At 40.6% G+C, this 24102-nt stretch overlaps 1 protein-coding gene across 1 annotated transcript in view; it reads right to left on the bottom strand.

Moving 5' to 3' along the window:
• Positions 1 to 24102, bottom strand: part of ANO4 (anoctamin 4) — a 147129-nt gene that overhangs the window by 80739 nt on the left and 42288 nt on the right. The window contains exons 5-7 of the mRNA XM_040990900.1: positions 14192 to 14292; positions 10953 to 10997; positions 3678 to 3809 (exon numbers count right to left, since the gene is read on the bottom strand). Coding sequence (XP_040846834.1) covers positions 3678 to 3809; positions 10953 to 10997; positions 14192 to 14292 — 278 coding nt within the window. The remainder of the gene's footprint in view (positions 1 to 3677; positions 3810 to 10952; positions 10998 to 14191; positions 14293 to 24102) is intronic.

Here is a 24102-nt window from a genome sequence, read left to right as displayed (position 1 = left end):
TTGAAGGTAGATTAGTGCAACAACATTTGCAAATGATTTATCATTGGCTTGAAATATTAAGGTTACACCTAAGTGAGGACTGGCTCTTCAAACTCCCAGAGATTTGGGTCCTCACGTGGCTGGTGATCTCTCTGTGCCCTGCAACTGAGTTATGTCCTTCAAAAGGAGACTCCCAATCTTCAGCAGCACAAAGACTGTGTAACTTGCTTCATTTTCACCTCATTTTAAAACTTTTCAGAGCCTAGATCTATTTCCCCTGACTCCATGAATCAATATAAACGATCTGTATACTGGAGATCAGCATGCCAATTGAGAAACTGCCAGAAAACAAGTGTCCCGAGACTGCACTAAAACAATGTTAATCCTTCCAACATCAAACTTGGCCTCTCTTTGTCTATAGGATTCTCTAAAGATTTCAGATAAATGAAAACAACAGAAAATCTCTAAAAGTTTTGAAAAAAAAATACAGTAAAAGGCACATGCTAAAATAATCCATTTTTTCAGCTATTTTTGTTAAAAAGAAAAATGCCAGACAGGTAACAGATGTGACACAGCTTCATAGCTAGGATAGCAAGCAATGTTTAGTTGAAAAATAACCCTAGTCTAGGTCAGGTCAGATAGTCAACTTGCTAAAATTAGTTTTTATTACTTCATTTTCCATTTGAACACCTTCAGATTCTTTCAATGATTCTTACTTGACTCTTGGCTCATCATAACTGATAATGATAATAGCTATCAATTATTGAGTGCTTTCTATGTGACAAATACTTAATTTAATGACATGTTTCATTTTATGTTCCCAAATCATACTACAACCTTCTTCCCTTCATTCTCTCCTTTTTTTTTTGCATCAAAATTTACCTACCCCATAGCTTCAGTAATTTAGAAATTGGTCAATTTACATAACTGTGCAAGAAAGAAAAATGATGCACCAAAGATGTCTGCATCCTAAAAGCTAGAATTGGTGAGCAAGTTAAGCTATACGGCAAAGGGGAATTAATGTAACAGATGGAATTAAGTTTGCTGAACTGCTGACTTGAGTACAAGAGGATGATCCTGGATTACTCAAGTGGGCCCAGTGGAGTCCCTCAAAATGAAAGAGGAAGGCAGTAAACTCAGAGAAGAAGCAAAAGATGTGACGGCAGAAGCAAGGCTAGATGGTGTAATGTAATGACTCACATCACATGAGCAAAATACAGCAGCTACCAGATATTAGTCAAAGAGACTGGTTATCCCCAACAGACTCCAGAATGAAGCTCTGATATACCTTCTATTAGCCTAGCGAGACCTATGCCATTGGATCCTAAACTATAAAACCGTAAGACAATAAGTTCTGTTGTTTGAAGCAACAAAATGGGTTGGAATTTGCTATGTTTTGCATGTAACTTGTCCCATCAAAACTCCTGTTGAAATTCATTTGCCAGGGTAAAGGTGTAGAGAAGCAGCGGGTCCTTGGAGAGGTAATCGGGTGACGGAGGCTCCACTCTCAGGATGGGATGACTGGAGTTCTTGAAAGACTGGGTTGCCAGGAAGAGGAAGAGGGAAGAGGGAGATAGAGAAGGAGAGAAAGAGAAGGACAGCAAAAGAGACTGACTGCTCCTTTGTCCCCTCCCTGTCATACACACACATTTCCCCTTTCAGCTTTTCTGATGTGATAGGAGATAGTATGGGGCCCTCACACTGGGACTGTGCTCCTGGACTGTCAGAACTGTAAGCCCTAGTGCCTGGCCTTGGAATTCAAGCCCTACCACTTACCAAATGGGTGACCTTGGGTAAATTAGTTAGTCCTGTGCTTCAGTTTTCCTCCTTTGTGACTATGAGGGTAATGCCTACATCTTACTGATAAGACTAAATGAGTTGATAATTGTGAAGCACTTGGAATTTTGTAAGCATTAAATAAATAACAGATATCACAATCCTATGGTACATTTCACCTGGTTGTATTGATTTACCTTTTCTGAAGTTGTCTGAGCTTTATGGGACCTCTCTTGGAAGCCCTATAACTCAATGAAATAATTGACCCTAACGGTGACAAGCTCAGGTGCTACAGCTGGCAAACATGAATAAACTTTCTGTGGGTCAGATGTTTATGCAGCCACACAATCATGCCTGAAAACCAGCCAGTAGGCCCTGACCTGCGACAGTGATACTGTATAACATGGCTGAATAGCAATAGACATGGCTTCTAGAAACACACTCACTAGCTTTTACTGCTTTTCTAATGCAGACATATCTACATATTCATATATAATGTGAAGTTATTTTTAAATTGCTCTCAATTCTAACATTTATAGAATTGTTCTAATCATGGCATTTTAGGTTAGGGGTTACTACATTGTTGTACTAGACATCACCTGTATACTCTTCTAGGTTATAACTATAAACATTTAATTCTCTGGAACCATGCAGAAGAGCCCACTGGGAACAGCCTCTAGAAGAACTCCACATAGAATTTTAAGAATGTTGCTAATGGCTGGCACAGTGGCTCAACAGGTTAATCCTCTACCAGCCAAGCACCAGTTTCCCATATGGACACCAGTTCATATCTCGGCTGCTTCACTTCTGATCCAGCTTCCTGCTTATGACCTTGGAAGGCAGGATAGCTCAAGTTCTTGGGCTCCTTGGGGGTGTTTCCAAAGAAATAGGCTGCTTATTTTGGGGTCCCCTCCCTTGCATGCAGCTCATCTTTCTCTACATTACCCCCCGCCCCCCCGTGTTTTTTTTTTTTTTTTGAGGCTGACCATCTATGCCTTTTCTTTCTCTTTTGTTCTCTAGAGGCTCACAAACTAATTGATTTTCTGCTGCTGAAACATGCCCTATATTTCATACTCCCTGCAATTTCTTGACAATGATTCTTTGGTTTAATTTTTTTTTTTTTTTGTCAAAATGAGCAGGCTTTAAAAAAATAATGTCAGCCCTTTCCTGTCTTCTGGTAAGTTACTGCCACTTAGGTTGTCACCCTGGCTGGGGCAGGAGAGGCTGGGAACTCCTGCAGTCTGGTTGAGTGCAGCTGAGCTGGCCAGATTTATTCCCCCTCTGTTCACCCTTTGTTGTGTTGGCACACTTCTGTCTCCTGCCATCCAGTTATCATCACTTGCCATTTCAGAAGCTTCAGTGTAAATGCTCTATCACATTAGCAATTCCTCACTGCTCAGTTATCGAGTCAACTTTTTTTGTTCCATTCTCACATGTCAAAATTGACAGATGACTGTTCTGAGATGGTCTGAGAGATGAGTCAGTGAGTAAGCTGACAGGTGGCATGTGAGGGAAAGAGGACTGAGAAGTAAACTGAGACAAAAACAAAATATTCTTTTCAATAGTGAAGAAAACAGGCTACTTCTCCCTGTCTGCTGCTTAAATGCAAACTAGCTGGCAGAGCCAAAGATACACAGAGTTTGGGTGGTTTTGGGTACCACCATGGAGTTGACCATTCATCCCATACACATATGACAAGTATTATATGGTTTCATGTCACTGAGATATAGGGATGTATGGGAATTACTAACTCTTCCCAACTGGAATGAATAGTGAAAAGGGATAAGAACACTCCCCAGGATTCTTAAAAGGTTACTATGCAGTTCCTTCCACACACAAAGAAATCAAAGGCATGCAGGGGGAAGCTCTGCCACTGGGGATGTGCCCTTAGAAAGACTAGAGTTCTCATATGCAACACTCACTGATGGATCCTTTGTTGGCTGAAAGGGGCAGTGTAGCAGTCGTTCTCCTCCAGGTCTGGCAGTGTCTCCTTGTCCAGCCTCATGGGCTTCTTAGGTAACCATCTCCGAAACCTGCTGATTTGTTTATCGATCCTGTGGTACATGGGAGGCAAAATCAAAAGGTATAGCATGTCAGCATTGCCCATAACATAGCAGAGAAGACTGACTACACAGAGCCATGCTGCTAACACCACATGCAGCAGGCACTCTTGGCACCCCCATTTCACAGATTTAAAGAGAAGAGCTGGACCTCCAGTGGTATTTCAATCTCACCCGATGACCTCAACACATCTATAAGATAGCTGTCAGGAGTAAGACAGGCACCCACTCTATGCTGATAAATGACCAAGTAAATGGTGCTAATGTGGCTGGTAGGCTCTGAAAAGGAAGCTGAACATTCTTGAAGCAAAGCAGCAGAGACCCTTACTTCTCAAACTCTATAGAATCTAGAAACTCATTTCCTATCTGGAGAAATTCGGAGGCCAGAGAAGGGCTCTCTGACTGTAGTGAGCTGTGGAGTGGGGATGCCAGCACATCCCAGTAGGTAGAGTGTGCCCTGGGGCCTCCACGCTGGCTGCCCGACTCTCATCCCTTCCCTGAGTAGACACTTTTGTTTTCAGTCCTCTCTTTTCTAGCTGACTCCAGAGTTCCCTTGGTGCTGGGATATCATGATGTGGCTATGCCACGTGGCCTAGCACACACAAAGGAAACAACAACAACCTGAAAGTCAGGTTCAAGCCACTGCTTCCTTGCTGTCTCTGTTCCCTTGATCCCTCACTGACTCTTATGAATGAAAACATTTGGCATTCCATGGGACCAGCTCTCAATCACTGTTCATGGCAAAACACCAGAAGGAGCAAAAACCATAAGAGACTCTGACATGATTATGCTCCCTTAAGTATCAGTGCCTCTGAAAAATATTATTTGGCCTAAGAGCATTTATCAAGCAGTATCTCTTTCAGTTGAAGTTCAACTGAAATGGCACCAGGTTACACATCACAAAATGGATGGGATGGCTGTTCAACCCTAGTTACCCAGCCAGTGAATAAAACTCAAGACCCAAATGCAGACTTTTGACTCTGGGTTTTACTCTGCAGAAATAGTTGATAGAGTATTATGTTTGGCATGCTTTATTTTATTCAGCGTAAAATGATTTTGCACAGCAATTTGTCCTTTTCAGTGAATGTGATGACTAATTTTATGCGTCAAGTTGACTTAGCTAAGAGGAACCCAGATAGCTGGTAAAACATTATTTCTGTATGTATCGGTAAACATCCTTCCAGAATGCACTAGTATTTAAGTCAGTAGACTGTGTATAGAAATTTGCCTTCCCTCTTGCTGACTGGCATCATCCAGCCCCGGGGGCCTGGATAGAACCAGGACACAAAGGGAAGCTGAGTTTCCTGTCTGCTTGAGCTGGGGCATCTATCAGACATTGGAAATTTATTTATTTATTTTTTTAATTATGTGATACAGTTTTATAGGCACTGGGACTTCCCCCCATCTCTCCCACAACCCTCCCCCCATGGTGGATTCCTCCGCCTTGCTGCATAACCACAGTTCAAGTTCAGTTGAGATTCCTTCATTGCAAGCATATACCTAGCATAAAGTCCAGCATCTTAGTGTCCAGATAAGTTCAGTGGCTTCTTAATTTATATAATTAGTTTTCCTAGGCCTCCTGCTTATAAACTGAAGTTTGAGGGACTTATCAGTATTTACAAACTTCTAAGCCAACAGCCAATTCACCTCTTTTCACATTCTAATGACATCTTCTCTACCTTAACCTTCATCTTTTGGTTCTGTTTAGGCCTTCAATGAGTAGGATGGTACCCCTCCACTTCCCTACTCCATCTACTATGTCAAAAGCTAACTTTCGTTGGAAACACGCTAGCCAACTCACATAGAATTGACATTTTTCCAGCTATCCAGGTAACTCTTGGCCAAGTGGAGGCATAAAATTAAGCATCATGGTGAAACTGCCAGCTAAAGGGAATATTTTTTTTTGCAAATTTTAATTCTTGATTCTGTTGCGTCTCACCAGTGCTACCTGAGTATTTTCAGAACACCTGCACATTCCATGTACAAAGAAACTCACAAGGGCCCTAGGCTCCTTCTTGAAGAGAGAATCCCATCTCCGTAATCCACTCCTCTCCCTCGCCACACACATACACATACACTAAAAGATTGTACTCAAGATTATTCAGACAAGGAAGGGAAAATATTTTTATTTCTCCCAACATTTCTTCTCTTGCCCTCTCACCCCGTCTCTAGAAATACTTAAAATGTAGTGGTATGATGGGCTTCAGAGAAGCCACAGGACTCTCAAACTGAGAACATGGAATGCCTATACTTAGATGATGGCCTTGTAAATATTTGGGATGTGACTTTGGGCAAGTAACTAATTCTGCTGTGCCTCAATTTCCTTATCTATAAAATAGGTATAGCAATGACAACAAATTCATGAGATTGTAATGAGGAATTGCTCTATGTATATAGCAAGGTTCATGGGGAAAAACAAACAGAATTAAAAGATACGTTTATTTTAGTGCAAAAACTTTGGGTATGTGTGCATACTTAGATGTATGCATACATTTACTAAAAATACATACTATGAAAAGGCTATTTGAGCATTGAAGTTTTTTTTCACCACAATAAACACCTTTCTAATTCTGTTTTAGCTTTTTGAAGTTGCTCTGCAAAATGTTCAGAACAATGTCTGGTGTACAGTACTACTGGTTATTGTTATTTCCTCCTTATCCTTATATAGAATTGGACAACTAGCCTGTCTCGACATTTCTTTCTATTCTAATTCAAAGTGATAGATTCCACCAGAATCTATCACTTGTCTAAGTTCATAAGTTAGCCCTTAAAAAAACTCATCAGTTAGACTGTCTAGGTGAAGCTGGTGGCCTTTGCCATGGCTCTGGGCTTTGTTCAGTCTGACTACCTTAAAATTCATTCAAGAAAGAGGACATTGAATCAAAGTGTTTTATATATATATATATATATATACATATATAAACATATATATATATACATATATAAACATATATATATATAAACAACGTGCCTACACCCTTAATACTGAACTTGGAAGTGTGCTATGCTACATGGCAAAGGGACTTTGAAGAGACAGGTGCAATTACAGAAGTAAAGTTGAGGCAAGCACCCTGGATGCAGCTACTAAAACATTTGGAAAATGAACTAGTGGCTGGAAGAGCTCTCTCTCTCTGCATATCTCCCTCTCTCTGTGTAACCTTGTGTTTCAATTAAAAATCAGTCTTTATAAAATGAGCTCTGAAACATGTGGCTAGGTCCAAGGGTAGAGGGGGCAGACTGGCTTCCAGGAGAGAACTCAAGCAGATATAGGACAGTGAAGTACAGAATTTCCAGGTAGTATCAGGGCTGCCTGCCCATAGAAGAACAAACACTCAGACATGGTCAGTAGTTGCCATTTTCCTCTGGTTAGCAGAACTGTCCCTGCCCAGCCCCCCACTGCCACATGCACTCACACAACGTGCCTACACCCTTAATACTGAACTTGGAAGTGTGCTATGCTACATGGCAAAGGGACTTTGAAGAGACAGGTGCAATCACAGAAGTAAAGTTGAGGCAAGCACCCTGGATTCATGCAAGGCCTCAAGGCAAGGACAGCGGCCCTTTAAAAGCAGAGCTCTTTCTCTGGTTGCATGCATGAGAGAAATGGCAGAACATGAAGATTTTGAGTATGAGAAAAACTCGATCTTCCATGGCTGGCTTTGAAGATGAAAAAGGCGAGATGCCAAGCACAGCTTTTGGCCAACGGCCAGTAAAGAAACAGAGACTTTGGCTCTATAACGGCACAAGCTGAATTGTGCAAGCAGCCTGAAATTGTGCCAGCAGATTCTCCCCTAGGCAAGCTTTGGCTGCAGTTTCAGCTGTGGGAGAGACTGAGAGGAGAAACTGCCCGAGTCCCCCTCCCTGGGTCTTCTCTGACCTATGAAGCTGTGACATAATAGGTTTATGTTGTTTTGCACAGATGAGTTGTGGCAAGGCATTGTGACAACAATAGGACACTCACACCCTTCCGTCCAGACTTGTCTGACTCTCCCCTTAGGAGCAGGACCCAGCCAGGCAGATTCCCACTGTGCTAAGGTTGCCATTCCCCAGTCAGTCTCTGCTTCCCACGGGTAGCTCCAGAAATGAGACCATTTTTCTGTGGCAGCTTGGCAGGCACATGATGAATGATGGCTCCTTTAAGCTGACCTTCCACAAACCCACCCCTGTTTCCAAACTGAATCATGGTGTATCCCCTTAGGCCATGCAAAGGAGAAGCCACTGGCTTAGAAAGTAAATGAGGGGGCATAAGCTAGAATCTTGATTCTGTGATTCTATGTGAGTGGTCTGCAACAACATTCTTGGCCTTGCCAAGCCTTCGTAAACTCTTCTCTAAAATGATGAACAGTCAGATGTTCTCTAGAGACTACTTGCTTTTGGTGAGTTGGGCAATAATATTTTGGTGTTGTCATCTGAACAAACAACCTTCCTTTTTACAAGACTGAATGGAAAACTTTTCATACACAGTGACGACTTTTGCAGAAGGCTGGTAGCAAATTCACAAATCATTTGCACAGACTGTTAACAAGGAGTGGCTGAACAAGTGAATAAACCCCCCCGAGCTAAAAGTACCCATGGCTTAAGGCAGTGGTGGAGACTAAGTAGGATATGAATACCAAGTGTTTGCACAATGCCTTGGCTGTACAAAGGAACAATTAGATGCTAGCTTCTAGGATGAAGAAAATTATGAAATCTTATGTAGAAAATTCTCTTCCCAAAACAAATTAAAAAGCTGTAATTTCCCCTTACATATAAAAGTCTGTACTACCATAATCTAATACAACTTCCAAGAGGGGGGCAGGCATTTGCTTTAGTGGTTAAGGTACTGGTTAGGACTCCCATGGCCCATATAAGGTTTGATCCCTGGGTCACTGCTGACTCCAGCTTATTGTTTATACAGGCCCTGAGAGGCAGCATTGATGATTAAAATGGACTTTAGTCCCAGCTGGGGCCATTGTAGGTTTTTGAGGAATGAACCAGCTGGTAGAGCTGTTTTGTGTGCCTCTCTCTTCTCAGGTTTAAAAAAAAAAAAACCTGGCAATCCTATAAATTTACTTGGCTAACACTAGAAACCAAAAACCAGAAAGCATTCCATTTCTGTTTTCCTATAGGAGTAGATTTTACTTAACAAAGTGTCTTCTGTCAGGCAGATAGGAAGTGAAATACACCAGTTAACCATTTTGCATTGAGTTTTGTTGGATACAAAGTCACCTTGTTTCATGTCTGCCATTCACTGAGCAAAAGCCCTCTTGTGGACCACAAAGGCAAATCAATAAAGAGAGGGTGGATCTTCACACAGGCATTTCAGAACTTGTCAAGTCAGTATCTGAATCACAAGGTGAATTGCTTTTATAAGAGATTATTCTGACGGGTTGTTTTGCTCATGTTCCTCCCCCAAAATGCTGGCTCACAGAAGGTGAGATTCTGGAAAAGTAGCTGGAATGAACTGACAATACAGCTGAAGCACAAGGGCAGAGACATGCCACCTCTGCTGCAGCTGGCCAAAGTGTCTTAGCAAGGTTCTGCTTACAGTCCGTGATCCCTGGATGCCTTCCTATAAGGGGGAGATAATCCTACCTTCCTTAGGAGTGGTAACAATTAAGGGTCCTACTTATAGGGCTTGGTTCCCAACATGCTAACTTGTCTACTGGCCTTTATACATTGTAAACTTCCAACTCAGATGCTGCAGCTATATCCAGGGGAAGCAGAAGTCAAGGCCTCTTCTTCTGAGCCACTAAAACCCAGGAGACAGCCTGCACTAATGACAACTTAATCAGATTGAATTAAATGAGACATGTCTACTGTGGAGACACCTTTTTCTCAGAGCAGAATATTGTAATAATGGACCATGTTTCCAACAGATTACATTTTCAGGGTTGATATGTCTCAAAGGAAACTACAGATGAGGTTTTTATTATTATTTAATAATACCACAGTCCTACTTTGCAATAAAAGAAGCCCTTCTGGACTGATAACAAACAACAGGAGGCTTGAATTTCCTTTTCGTTTTCTCAGAGCCAAGTACTTTGTATTTGCAGACTATCCCTAGATAGGAGTTAGGGTGCCAAATTGGCATTAGCTTCAGCTGGGGAACCTGTTAGACACGGACATTCTCTGGCCCTACCAGGGTTTTGCTGGGGTATGTTTTAGTCACCTGTGTTTTGAGCAAGCTGTTCCTGGTGACTCTGTTGCTGCCTGTGGTTTGAGAACTAACATTGACTAAACTGTTGCACCAGGCTTTTATAGGTCAGTGGATGACAAGGGACTAACTAAACAATGTGAGTCGAAATGCCATGCCCAATGCCTAGCAAAGGAATTGCTGATAAGATTGCTGGACAGAGAAATTTTGAAAAAAGAACATTTTCCTTTCTTGGATACCAACTCTGACACCATGTTTTGTTGCATTTCAGAAAGTAAGCTCACCAAAATATACCAAACATATTTATAACCATGCAAAGCACCCAAAACAGTGAACATGAATCCTAAGTTTCACAGAAACGAACCATGGGACTTTGAGAGAGATTCAATGGCTTTCCAGTCTAGCCATCAACTCAGCCCAAGGTGAAAGGAAAAACATGGCCAATTAAGATGCTGGAATTGGATTAGCCAATGACAACATCCAGGTACATCATTATTGATGTGTTTTCATTTGTTTCAGTTCCTTACAAAAGAAAAAGGAGAGACAAGCTTGGGAAGGATTCAAATTACAATAAGTGCAAGATTCCTCTAATGACTTGATTTTAAAAAGGAGGGTGATATGAAAGGCTCATGAATGATGCTATACATCTGCATATTTTATTGACAATTTGGTATTAACATTGTTCTTCCTTCCTACGATGGGATGCCAACTAACCATCAACCTCTTTAGAAGGTGACTATACTTAAGCTTCAAATTGCATACAACTGAAGCAGGGAAGAAAAACAAAACAAACAAAAAAACGAACATCTAGGCCCCAGATGAACTCAATGGGTCCAAGTTTGGGTAATTTTTCTGATTGTGTTTTAAAAGCAATATGCACAGCAGAAGGTCTTCCCTTTTGATAAAGGTTCATCTCCCCTGGCTTATAACACCTTGTAATGTTCAAGAGCAGAGAGGTCAACAGGCAAACACACAGCATCATGACAGAGCATGCTACTAACCTGCTCATGAACTTGTACCGGCGGGGCAGGTAATAGATTTTTCTCCTGGAAGAACAGCAAAAATGAAGCCAGTCGAGAAGAAAACCCATCGTCAGTTACAGTTTGAACTAGCAAGGAAGGAAAGGAGATTGAAGATAGAAGCCTGTAAGAGGTGAAGAAGAAAAAACTAAAAAGAGATTAACAGTGAGAAATGTAGTGGGAACACAGGGCATGCATTTTTGCATCACTGAAAGTTTCCAATGCTATCCTCCCCGCCCCCTTCCTATTATCATAATCTTTTATGGTTGCTCCTTGCCAACAAAACTGAGTCATGATTCGGAGAAATTGATACTTGCATGAATTCAGTTGAGGACAGCATTTCCCCTCCCACCCAAGGCAGGATGTGTGTGGGGGAGCAGAGATGGACTGGGGCAACATACACAGTTTAATGGGCACTGTATTAGTTTAGGAATGATTTATATAGACTTTACAGAACATTTCTCTCAATGTCCTAAAAGGAATAATATAAAAAATACATCTTACAATCAGTATATTAAGAATATTCTCTGGGGCATTTGCTAATCATGTGGCTCTGGTTTTAGATGAATTAAATAGGTGAATCCCAAGGACTCTAGAAAAAAAGGTTTTATAATCAGAATTCATAAGAGCCTGCTATATTGCTTTATACCTGTACTTTTAAAATACTGAGAACTTCTAGGCAATTTTGAATGGAGAGCTGCAGGCTTTATGGACGCTCCCTCACTAGGCTTCGACCAGTGGTGAAGTAATGAAACTGATGTGTCTTGGATGTACTCTGAACTCTTTCTGAGCTATCTCATTTTTTGGAAAATAGGCAATAATCGCTAAATAGTCTGTATGTCTGTGACATTGTCTATAGAGATAATTAAAAAGATACAGGGTTGCCAGGGAGGAGAAGATACGAATAAGAGATGCACAGGGCATTCTTAAGGTAGCAAGAATTATTCTGCATACCACTGTTATTGTGGATATTTGACAACATGAATTTGTTAAAACCAGGAGAACTGTACAACAAAATAAGGAACCCTGAACCTCAGACTTTAGTTCATATTAATGTACCAAGGTTGGCCTATCAATTATAACAGATATATCACATTAAGGCAAAATGTTAATAAAGAAACTGAGTGGAGTTGGAAGGAGTATTTTGGAAGCTAATTTTCTGTAAACCTAAAAACAGCTCTAAAATCAACTGTCCACACTTTACAATAGCATATCCATGGGATACAGGTATTGTATTTATAACCACTGGAGGAATAATAATCCAAGAAAATTGAATCCATGAATCAGAAATACAGAATACAGAAAACAAGATTCTTTGGAGTATTTAAGTTCAGCTAAATTGATGTCTACACTTTGCTGAAATAATATAGTGGGAAAATTCTCTGAAAAGGTAGGTGTGTCCTTGGGCTAGAATTACTTGTCTGAAAACATGAACAAAATAACAGCATTGATTTTAAGTGCATTAGGTTGCAACATATTTGGTTAGGTAAAACCACATCGCTATTAAGAAGGCCAGTTAGTATAACACTCTACACAAGTTCTCAAATCTGAAACTATTTCAGTGACATACTATTGACTTCCAACTTGCCCTAAGTGGTATATTTACTGCCTAACTTTCCTATTTACAGGTATCCTATCTAGGAAGATGGAAAACAATAGTTGGTGGCATTTTTTTTTGCTAAACATTGCAAGGAATTCCTATATCTAAGATTAATATTTACACTCCTTTTCATGGTATTGCTTAGATCACATTGGAATGTTGCAGAAGAATGCTATTAATGCTGATTGTAGGTGGCACTTTTCTGCTGTGTATGGGTGTTGCAGCAGTGCTGTCTTTGATGCCATTGTGCTCTTTGAATTTGAAATCTTTGCCAGAATAAGGGAACTTTCTCTGTATTAACACTACTCACATTTCCACATTAAGTTTGGGTTCTCTGTCTCAGAAGTATGTACCGATAGAAGATATGAAATTCATACTTGGGAGGAACTACCAATTTCCAGTGAGGAATATTTTGTAATCATTTCTCTTCCTCTTGATCATTACATATAATATCCCATGAGTTCATGTTAGGTAAGATCATGGACAAATAATTGACTTTAATGAAGTATTATATGGCAATCATTTCAATGGAAACTAAGTAGTAGTTCTTTATTAAATCCTTGCCTTCTCGGATTTCCTTTTACATGTTATATACAAAATAAATTATAAGATCAAAACTTTATTGACTGTGAGAATTTTACCTGTGGGGAAACAGATGCTAGAAACCCTAGCCTATATTTTGACTGGCTCTTAGGACACACAAGTCAATAAATAAGAAAAATGCTCAAGAGGGAGATTTATCCCCGTCCTATGAATGGAAATTGCCCTATTTCTAAATGTGTCCCACACTCCTCTCTCTCTGTTTCAATATACAGAGCTCTTTGTCAGTATAACTTTCTGAACTTCATTAAGAGCTGTATTGTACAACTGGTACCACTTTGCCTAATTTCTGTCACTTGATTTAGTTTTACCTGCAAATTGCAAACAAAACATTTTTAATTCTTCAAGTTCCTTTGAAACTGTCCTTTCCTACAGCTGCTACTGTACCCCCAATCTCTCAAAGATTCCATAACAGGCACTCCCAGCTAGTTTTATCATTTCCAAGTTTGATTTACCATTTTCCTTTTACCAAGAAAATGGAGATCACTTTTTTCTAGTCCACAGGTGAAATAAGAATATTCACTGAGATGAAAGTCAATCAATGCAAGAGTCATTCCTATTCCTCCTGGTACAAATATCAAGCCTTTGTGTCTGCATAGTGGCTTCTTAAAAACTAAGAACAGGATATTTTGAACATAATTTAAAAAGCAGATCACTTTCTCATGAAACTTCTTGATGCTTGTTTCTATGGAAGGAGATTAAATGTTTGGCTGGAAGGGACTAGTCCGTAAGGAGCAAGGTGCTTCTATAAACGGCATTTAAAAAACCAAATGCTACCTGGAAAATGCTTCATTATTATAGGTGTTTGAAATCACTGCCTGCAAATGACTGAATTTGCTCAAATATTTCACAGAAAGTGAAAGGGGCCATGGCAATTTATTTGCACCTATAAATACATGGAGCATTCTTCCCGTCTAATGGTTGTCCAGTCTGCACTTTGGTTTTATTTTTTCCTAGCAAGAGAACATGAGGCCTTTAGTAAAGCAGCAGAGGGAGTGGGAGGAAATACTTTGACACCTACCTGAAAGGCATTCTTACATTCATTTGTTCTGCATATCTTCCAAGTACTTCCCATGGGGCATGCAACTTCACAAAGATAATGTCACTATTTATTAGAGAAGACTGAAACAGAAAAAAGAAACTGAATTAAAATGTACATCCACATTTCCCTGATTGAAATTCAATTGGAACTTAGGACACATTTAGTTGTATGGAGTTAAGGCTTTGGGGGGTCTTTGACAATAAGCTAGACCCTTAGCCACGGGTATACTCATTCTGCCACTGTATGTCAGCCACTGGAGACCAGCTCTGAGCAACAGAGGTATGCATGGCACTTGCACCCTGCAAAAATATACTTTAAAAAATAGCCAAACATGACATTAAAGGTAACTGATTAGGATGAAGGTTCTGAAGAGAAAATAGTGGGAGAAGAGTAGGAGGAGGGAGGTCGCTCTTGCGGGCAAAAGGTCAAGGAAAGAACTCTGTATGGAGAAAGCAAGTGAGCTGAGACCAAGTAAGGAAGGAACTTGCTGGATAAAAATCATATGATGAGTGTTCTATGAGACAAAGCCTCTGAATTGGAGAGCTACTTCACACATCCAAGGGACAAAGAGGAGAACAGAGCGACCAAGACATTCTGAGTAGGGAAGCATGATTCCCTCTCAGAAGAGGTTGAAAAAGTGGAGGTCATAGCACGCAGCACTGCAAAGGTGACAAGACAGCTGTACTTCACAGTGGGAGCACTGGGAACACTGGTGATTTAGATATTCAAAGATCACCACATGTGGCCAATGCTGTAACTCAACAGACTAATCCCCCACCTTCAGGGCCCAATATCCCACATGGGTGCCAGGTCATGTCCCTGCTGCTCAACTTCCAATCCAGAATCCCTGTTTCTGGCCTGGGAAAGCAGAAGAGGATGGCTCATGTTCTTAAGATCCCACACCGGTCAGGGAGACCCAGAAGTTCCTGGCTTCAGACTGGTTCAACTCCAGCCACTTCAACCGTTTGACAGTGAACCAGCAGATGGAAAGCTATTGTTCTGTGTCTCTCCTTCTCTCAGTAAATCTGCCTTTCAAATTAAAATCTAAAAGAAATTAAAATCACTGCCACTTCTCCCATGGAGAATACATTTGAATGAAGAATGGCAATGAAAGAAGACTGGAGACATGAGATTTAAATCTGGGATGATATCACAAAAATATTCTTTTGGGATTTTTTTTTCTTTACTAAAACAGAAATTAGGGGAAAGACTTAAATTAGGACTTCGCAACTTGATAACCATGCACAAATTTTGTTCTCTGTCTCTGACCAAAAGAACATGAAATACCAACGAGGGGCCTGCTCTTTGCAAGTCACCTCCAGGGGCAGGTGGCTGGGTTCTGAAAAGAGGTATAAGGAAAAGCAGCTCAAAGCTGATCAGTTTAATTAGCAAAGTTGTAAGTAGCTAATTATTTATCTTTATCTTTCTCCTAAAGGATCATTTCAGATTCCATGTCATTTATATTCTTGGCATTTAAGAATGTGGGCTGATAAACCAGGACTTTGTGGATCAAAATTTCTATGCTAGTATTTACAAATCATCTTATTTTTTTCTTTGCACAGTTGACAAAAACAGATCAACTTCATTCTTACTAGGGTAAATCCAGGGAACTGTTTTTCAATGTCAGATGATTTGTAATTTTAAGTTATTTCTCACACTTTAAGTGTTTCTTGCTGAACTTACCAATCTTGTTCTTAGTTTATGCTAGCTCATTATAATATTGTGAAAAATGTCATCTCGAGTATTCTCAGGGACTCTGACGTAATGCTGGATTTCCCATGGGTAGGCAGGTCAATGATCATTACTGCAATAATGGGAGGATCCTGGAACATCATGTTTTTGGCAGTTCAGGTGAAATAAGGTTTTGATCTAGTAGTTTGGGAAAAGAGAGCTCTGAACACAACTTCTCTGAGGGTGAGGCAAACCTCTGTTAGTCATTATTCAACTCTCAGATCGTAGCACAGTGCCTGGTACAGAGGGCACACACCTCAGGAATTCTCTAGCCCGTGAATATGACTAGACAAAGTAAACAGGCAAGGCTCAGGTTAGCACTATGGAGTACACATTGTGAGGGACACAACTCACAGACAAGCCTGTGACAGCTGAAGACTGCAATGACCAATGTCACTTTGTAAAACTGGCATTCTGTTCACCTGTTATCCCGCTTGAGCAGGTGCTTACAGATAAGTAGTCAGGGACCATGGGTAAGCTCATGGACTGCCGTGATCATACAGAACAGCCAGAAGCATCCCACATATATGAGCATGCACTCACACACATATATGTTTCATGCCTTCAGCTCCGACTGCTTGTCAGTCTTGTCAGTCAAAGTATTCCTCACAGATATGGTTGAGTCCTTCTGGACTTTGAACAGACCATTGGTTGCTTTTTAACATGCACGGTATTTAAAAAAGTTCATAGAAATTGCATTGCATGAAAAGATTCAGTTTCAATTCAATGTGGCCCCCTTCCCTGACCTAGTCTTCATGGAGCAGCTGGGCCTCAGTGACCAGGTACAGTTGACCTGCCTCATCCTGCAGCTTGCACATGCTGCCTCTGGACTATGGTGATATACAGGAGCAAGGACTGGGCCTGTTCCATGGCCTGCCAGCCCTGCCAAACATCTTTATCTGCAGGATAGTGGGCTGCAAGCATTACCTAAGGATGTTTTCCACAGCTAGGGCAACTGCCCTTAGCTCTTCCACACAGGCAACCATGTAATGGGCCTTGCCGTGTGCCCAGGCAAACCTTCTGTGACCTGTACACACCTGACTGCCTCTGACTACACCAGAACCATATTGCCTGTGTGCATCTGTATACCTTCCATGACCTTGGCCACCTCTTGAGGCTTTTCTGTTTACCAAAACCTCTTAGTGCTGCCCACAGTCCCTGGTGTCCTTGAGGAACCTGCAGTACTCTTAACTCAATCACACTCCTGGGTGTGCAACTGCCGGGAGCCCACACTTTGGCCTGGCTGCAGAAATTCCACAGCTCCTCCTTTGAGCCGTGCTGTACCCTGCCCCAGCATCTGGTGGTTGCAAGCCATTGGCTCTCAACGACCTGCAGGACTGCACTGTGGCTGCTGGGCTCTACTTCCTATCCTGACCAGTGTGCCTGCACATGAGGAATCATCTGGGCTACCCAAGAGTTGTCAGCCAAACACGGCCACCAAGGCCTGCATGTAGGAGATACGATGTACAATGTACCTGGAAGCTTTGTGCCACTCAGAGAAACACCTCTGGCCAATGGGCCATTAATAACTCCTGCCTTGGTATTATATACTGCTAGCACTGTGCCCTAAAGGAGCCAAGGTTTTGGGGTTTGTGTACCATCAGTGCTGTTGCTCAAGGCTGGACTATTCTGATAAGAACTAACCCCACAGCTGGGGCCCTTTGGACCTGGTAAGCAGTGGGGGTGGTGGAGACGACAGTGTGGAAGGCACAGACACTCTGCAGGTGTTGACCTATGGCCTCTCATCCCTGTGGTTTGTGCTGGTACCATAGACAGTGCTCCGGCCCTGTTGCCTTCATTCCAGTATAGCACCTCCCACCCACATCACGGTGCATAGAGACATGCATTTTATGTCACTTACGTTAAGATATCACACAGTGTGAATTAAAGGAAAACTGCATGATTTTGATTTTTTTTTTTTGCCTCAAACCTCTTTCAATGCATTTTCTGAAGTTCCTTCATACCTTACAGTTTTCCACATTATCAAGCAGAAGAAAGACTCTAGTCTTCCTTTTGTTTACATTAAGAATACATTTCAGAATCTAGAATCTCACTAGGAAATTTTAATTGTAACTATGGAATTCTTTATATTCACTGAGGCTTCCTCCAAAGTTTGGCATTCATCTTTCTATGAAAGAGTAAAATCATGCACCATGGGAAGACAAACTAGGGAATGGGATTGACTCAGAGGATCTGAGTCATAGAACCGATCTTGACTGAGAGCAGAAGTAAGCACTTTCCATGGATTTACTGTGACTACCAGTTATACAGAAAATAAATATTGCAGTGGGGGAAAAAATCATCATTGTGGATCTCTCTACAAGTGTATGAAAGCATTGAAGAGAATGCATTTAAATATCCCACTTAGGGTACATTTAAAATGCCACATTTCTGTGTGTGGAAAGCCAAGTTCATTATGTAAACACATTTGGAGTCAACTATAATCCTACCGTGGGAGCTCAGCCACATTCTGCATAAAAGCACTGCTACTTTGATTCATCCAGCCTGATAAAATAACTTCATTTTTTCCTTATTATTTCAATCATAGTATGTCATCATTTTGTTCATCACTGCCTGTAGTTAAAGTGCTCACCCGGGAGCAGGCATTTAGCCTAGCAATTAAGATGCCCTAGTCCCACACGAGAATGCCTGGATTTGACCACTAGCTGCAGCTCCTGATTCTGGCTAGTTGCCACTGCTAGCCTTGGAAGGTGCCCACAATAGCTCAGAAAGCTGGATTCCTGTCTCCTCATAGGAGGCGTTCTCAGCACCCTGGATTAAGTTCTCAGCACCCAGGCCCAGCTCTGTGGCTGCTTGAACAGAAAACCAGAAGATGGGAGGGAGTTCTCGCTCTCATTCCCTCAAATAAAAAAAAAATATTTTATTTACTTTTTACTTATCTATTTGTAGCACTTTCCCTTTCACTTTTTAATTTTCTCACTTGTAATTTTATTCCCACTTGAAGTTGTCAGAGAATTTTCTTCAGTAATCAAGTCACTCAAAAAGAAACTGAATGTCCCCAACACAACTGATTTGTACTGATTTGAATCCCTTGCAAATGTTATCTAGTAACTTTTGGTTGTAAGGTTAAATGTGGTTACTAGGTTATAAACGACTTCATATAGGTACTTTAAAGGGGGTATTCTCTTAATCACCTTTCTGTCCGTTAAAATAATCTAATCATAAAAGAATTTTATATTTGAAAAATAAAGTAACAAAAATCTAGCAATGAAAATATGCTCTTTAGTGTAAAACAATTTTAAACTACTAAACACTGAGTTATTTTAATTATCTTTAATCTGCAGTCCCTTGAGTGATGGAGAATATTTATTCTTATGCTGTGGTGTATATCACTCTAACATACTAAAGAGATAAAATGATAAAATTCAGCGTGTGGAGTTTATTTTTTTTTCAAGGAAGAACTAAGAAGGCATAGTGTACTGTTTGCAGCTGAACGCCTTCTGAAAAATAAATGTGAAACAGATGATTGTTAACTATATGGCCCATAAATCATTTTTTTTTTCTCTCCTGCTGGATGATTTTGCTAGTGTTCCTAAATAGGTCTTCCCCATTATTAAGTACTCATTTATACATAGATCCAACTTGTTGAAGTGAAGACAAAAATTATTTGTGTGAAACAGTTTTTCATTAATATACTATAACAAAGCCGTTAGATTAGAAGCTAAAGAAGAAGAAAAATGATCATTAAGAGATATCTTTAGAAAAATGACAGGAGAAATTAACAAGCAGCATGGAAACCACCTGGAGCCAAAGTGGATAAGTAAACCTTTCATCTCCCTCCCTCCGTTCCTGCCATAAATACACCCACCCACCCACCCTTCTTCCATCCAACAAGAATATATTGAATACCTTCTGTATACTAGAAAAATAAATCACAGTTCTTGCTGTCTTATGTAACAATTTAGTAAGGAAAAAATCAGGTAAGGCAATAGTAAGGCAAAGTGGAATAGCAGAAAGAGGAGGAGAGAGGGAAATAGAGGAAGGATGAGAGGGAAAGAGGGAAGGGAGAGGAAAGAAGCAAGAGAGACAAGAGATAGCAAGCCATTACCTAACCTGAATAATCTTTCTTTCAAAGAAGTGGACACGTATGTATGGCGGCACTTAAAAACTTCATGGAAAAATAGAATTAAAAAAACTTGTTTTGGTGCAAAAGAATGAAATCTATGCATAGTTTTCTTACAATATTAACTTTGTTTTTTTTATGATAATTTTTGATGTATCATCATATACATCTCCATATCAGATGACTGTCCCTGACACTACCTACTGAGAAGGGGAAATTGAGGAAGATCACATTTAAACATGGAAATACAAGGCAGGTCATGCAAAATGCTAAATCTAAACACCCCGTGAAATGAGCATTTTTATCTTGTTTTGTGAGTAGGTACACAAGTGAGTCTAGAGCTCAAGGAAGAAGTCTGGGCCAGAAAGACAAAGCTGGTGTAGCAAGGAGAGAGGGTGAATAAAGGGTTAGCTGAGGTCGTGCTGGCAAACAGCGAAGGTGCAGAATCACGAAGGCAGCTGGTTCACTACTGAGGTCCATCAGGAAGTCACATTTGGGTCAGATCATATATCCATGTTCACAAGCATTTATTTGTTACCAGCTCTGTGGTCTTGGATAAACCAACCTCCACGTCTCTCAGAGTGATCAATTATAAACTGGGGCAAGGAAACAATCACCTCAATGGGTTCTATAAGATCTGTGGAAACACGTTATAGGTATCATGATCTCTAAGGGAATCATTCCATTTCTGTAGTGGCAGGGAGAACACAGCACTCCTACTCATTTCAGTTACAGCCTTGAAAGATGACAAAACAAATCTCAAGTCTTAGGTTGTGAGTCTCTAATACAAGAAAAAAAAAAAAAGAGAGAGAGAATCAAGTCCCCAGTTCATTCCCCTTCAGGATCCTCAAGGTCTCCAACAGGTTCCTTCATTCAACCACATTCATACCCACATTCATAACTGTGGCAGGGTCTCTGCTAGGCATTGGATCTACCACAGTAGGTAGAATTTACAGTCTACAGTAGGAGACAGATATTAAATAACACACAAATATTTGACTTACAATTATGAAAAAAGTTAAAAGAGCTAGGCACATTTACTTTTGATTGGCTGATTTGTTTCTGATAGTGTGGCATTTAACCATGAGATGGAAAGATGTTGTTGTTAGCTATGGACGTGCCCCAATGAAAAGCACTGTAAGCAGAAGGGTCACTAATTGTAACGACTCAGAGACTGTGCAGGATCAGAAAGGCCTGAGTGACTGGACTTCGTAAAACCTGAGGTACTTAGAGTTATCTGGAATGGGCAAGAGAGGAATATGTACACACACTGATCGGGCCAGCTACAATGTGAGAAGGAGCTTGGGTTTTTTTGTCCAATGTCAATGGAAAGGATAATGCTAAATGTTAAGAATAGTATGCAAGGAACACAATGGTGGGAATTTAAGAAGAATGTTATTCCAGGTTAAGACAGTATGCTGCTAGGACCAAGAAGCAGATGTAAAAAGGAGATAAATGGACATCTCTTAGTAGGATTGATCACATGAGAAAATATCCAGCACCCAAGTTGATGTGTGCACTTTGCTTTGCACGAAACACACGGCAGTCATACTCTCACCTGCTGCTGGAGGGTTAGAAGCACTTAATTTGTCCCAAACTTGTGCAGGTGACAGTGCATCTGGAGACCAGTGTGATCCTTGCAGATGACAAATCATTTGCTAGTTACACATCCATTTATTTATTCTACAAACTTTCATGGAGAGCCTGTGATGTGCCAGAGACTGTTCTAGGAATACAGCCATAAACAAAACAGATCAAACACCTACTCTTACCCAAGTTCTATGGAGGATGCACACTATTAATGAACAGATCCATAATATATCTGATGGTGAGGGACATGCTATTTTAGATGAGTGGTATGGATGGAACTTTTGAAAAGGTGACATTTGAGATCCGAAGCAACTGCTGAAGAAGGTTGTTTCATTATTCAGGGAGAGATCATTCCAGGCAGTGAAAAGAATAAAAAGCCCGGAGGCATAAATATGTTTGACATTTCAATTTATTGAGCATGAAGGGTCAAATCAGGGTAGCCGCTTGGATCTGTTCTGTATCCCCTAGGTAACAGCCTGGATATCACTTTCTTATAACTATGCTGTTTGAGAACAAAGTGCAATTTTAACATCCAGGGAAAACAAAGAGATATTAATTTCCAATTGGTGATTCAGCTAAGCCTCCTAGATGAAAAAGAAAAGGCAGAATCAGTGTGAACTAATAGTGGCAGCAGAGGTCAGAGCTGCTCCATAGTGGTAAAGCATGTTAGGTGGTATTTTACAGACTTTCTAGCATTACTTTATTTAATCTTCACACATTCTTATTGGGCAGGCATTATTACTATCCAAATTTATTTCAAATGAAGAAATGGAAAGTACCAAAGGTCCAGTGCCTTAGCTAAGGTCACTCAGTAAGTCAAGAATGAAGCCTGGATTCTATCCAATGTTGTCTGACCACAGGATTGCAGCTCCACAAGAGGAAAGCTGGAGCTCACAGGACAGCATTTGCTCATAGGCTTGATCCACCTGCTATCTTTAAGTATGCTTAGGTATATATTGCAATCCAAAGAACAAGACCTATGATTCCCTCTACACATCCTATAATTAATTCAAGGCTGATGGTAAGAGCAAATTCAGAGTCTCATTCTGTTTACTATCTACATGCATCTGAGCACTAATATACTCATTCTTGAGCTTCTGATTCTTCATTTTACAAATGAGGAGAACAATATCCACCTTTCAGGGCTGTTTCAGAGCTGACATGATAGTACGTTAGTGGCTCAATGAATGACAATGTCTTCTTCGTACAATTACTAAATGGTAACCCAGAGCCATGCTAGGATTTTTTTTTAAGTGTCTGGAATCTAACCTCTAAAACTAATAGAGAAGTATACATTTCAGAAGGGTTAAAGGGCTCAACATAATCACTATGCAATTTCAACTCTACTCAGTGGGGCTGCCATCTAACCAGTAGTGTGTCACTGGGCAAATGACTAGCACTTTCCTGAGCTCCAGTCTGTCCTGAAAAATGAGGGCATGTTTCCCAAAAGACTTTTACATGTCTATTGTTCTTGATATCCTTACAGATGCATCAGAATTTGTGAGTGTAGTTCAAAATTTCCATAGTAGATTCTGATGTTTATTCTCTGAAAAAAACGTTAGCACCAGCAATAGGAAATGGCCCTCCATGTCTCTTAAGCAGACCTTTGCATGAGGTTCCCTGGAGACTCTATCCAGGATCTTGCAACATTCTGCCATCCTCCCTAAATGATCTCACTTTTTCCCAGTAGCTTGGATGTCAGATACTGCCTGAGCTCTATAAGATTAATATATTTGAGCAACCAACAGAGTTGGAGAAAATCTTTGCATACAACACAGATAGGGGACTAACATCCAGGATATATAAAGAACTCCAGAAATTCAAAAACAGCAAAACAAACCAGTTTAGAAATTGGCAAAGAAAACGAGCAGACATTTTTTCAAAGGAACAAATCCAAATTGCCAACAGCCATATGAAAAAAAAAGGCGCCCTTGCAATAAGGGAAATTCAAGTAAAAACCACACTGAGGTTCCAATTAGCCCCAGTGAGAATGGTATACATACAGAAAACGACCAACAACACTGTTCACAAAGATGTAGGGAAAAAAAGTACCGCACTCCACTGCTGGTTGGACTGTAGACTGGTGCAGCCACTTTGGAAGTCAGTATGAAAAATACTCAGGCAACTGAAAATTCACCTTCACCTACCATATGACCCAGCAATCCCACTCCTGGGAATATATCTAAAAGAATTGATACACATGAGAAAGCAACTTGCATTCTGGTATTCACTGCAGCACAATCAACAATTGCAAAAGCATGGAAACAACCTAGATGCCCACTGAAAGAGAACTGGATAAAGAAACTGTGGTATATCTACTCTACGGAATACTACTCAGCTATTAAAAAGAATAAAATGTGACCCTATGCAACCAAATGGTCCTGACAGGAGACCATCACGCTCAGTGAAATGAGCCAATTCAAAAAGGACAAATATCATGTTTGTTCTGATATTAGGCAACCTCCATGGAAAATGCAACGCAAAA

The sequence above is a fragment of the Ochotona curzoniae genome, unplaced genomic scaffold, assembly GCF_017591425.1.
Source record: "Ochotona curzoniae isolate NIBS_2020 unplaced genomic scaffold, NIBS_Ocur_1.0 contig_1014, whole genome shotgun sequence".
Taxonomy (NCBI): Eukaryota; Metazoa; Chordata; class Mammalia; order Lagomorpha; family Ochotonidae; genus Ochotona; species Ochotona curzoniae.
Note: the sequence above shows the minus strand (reverse complement) of the source record. Positions and strands in the feature narration are given on the sequence as shown.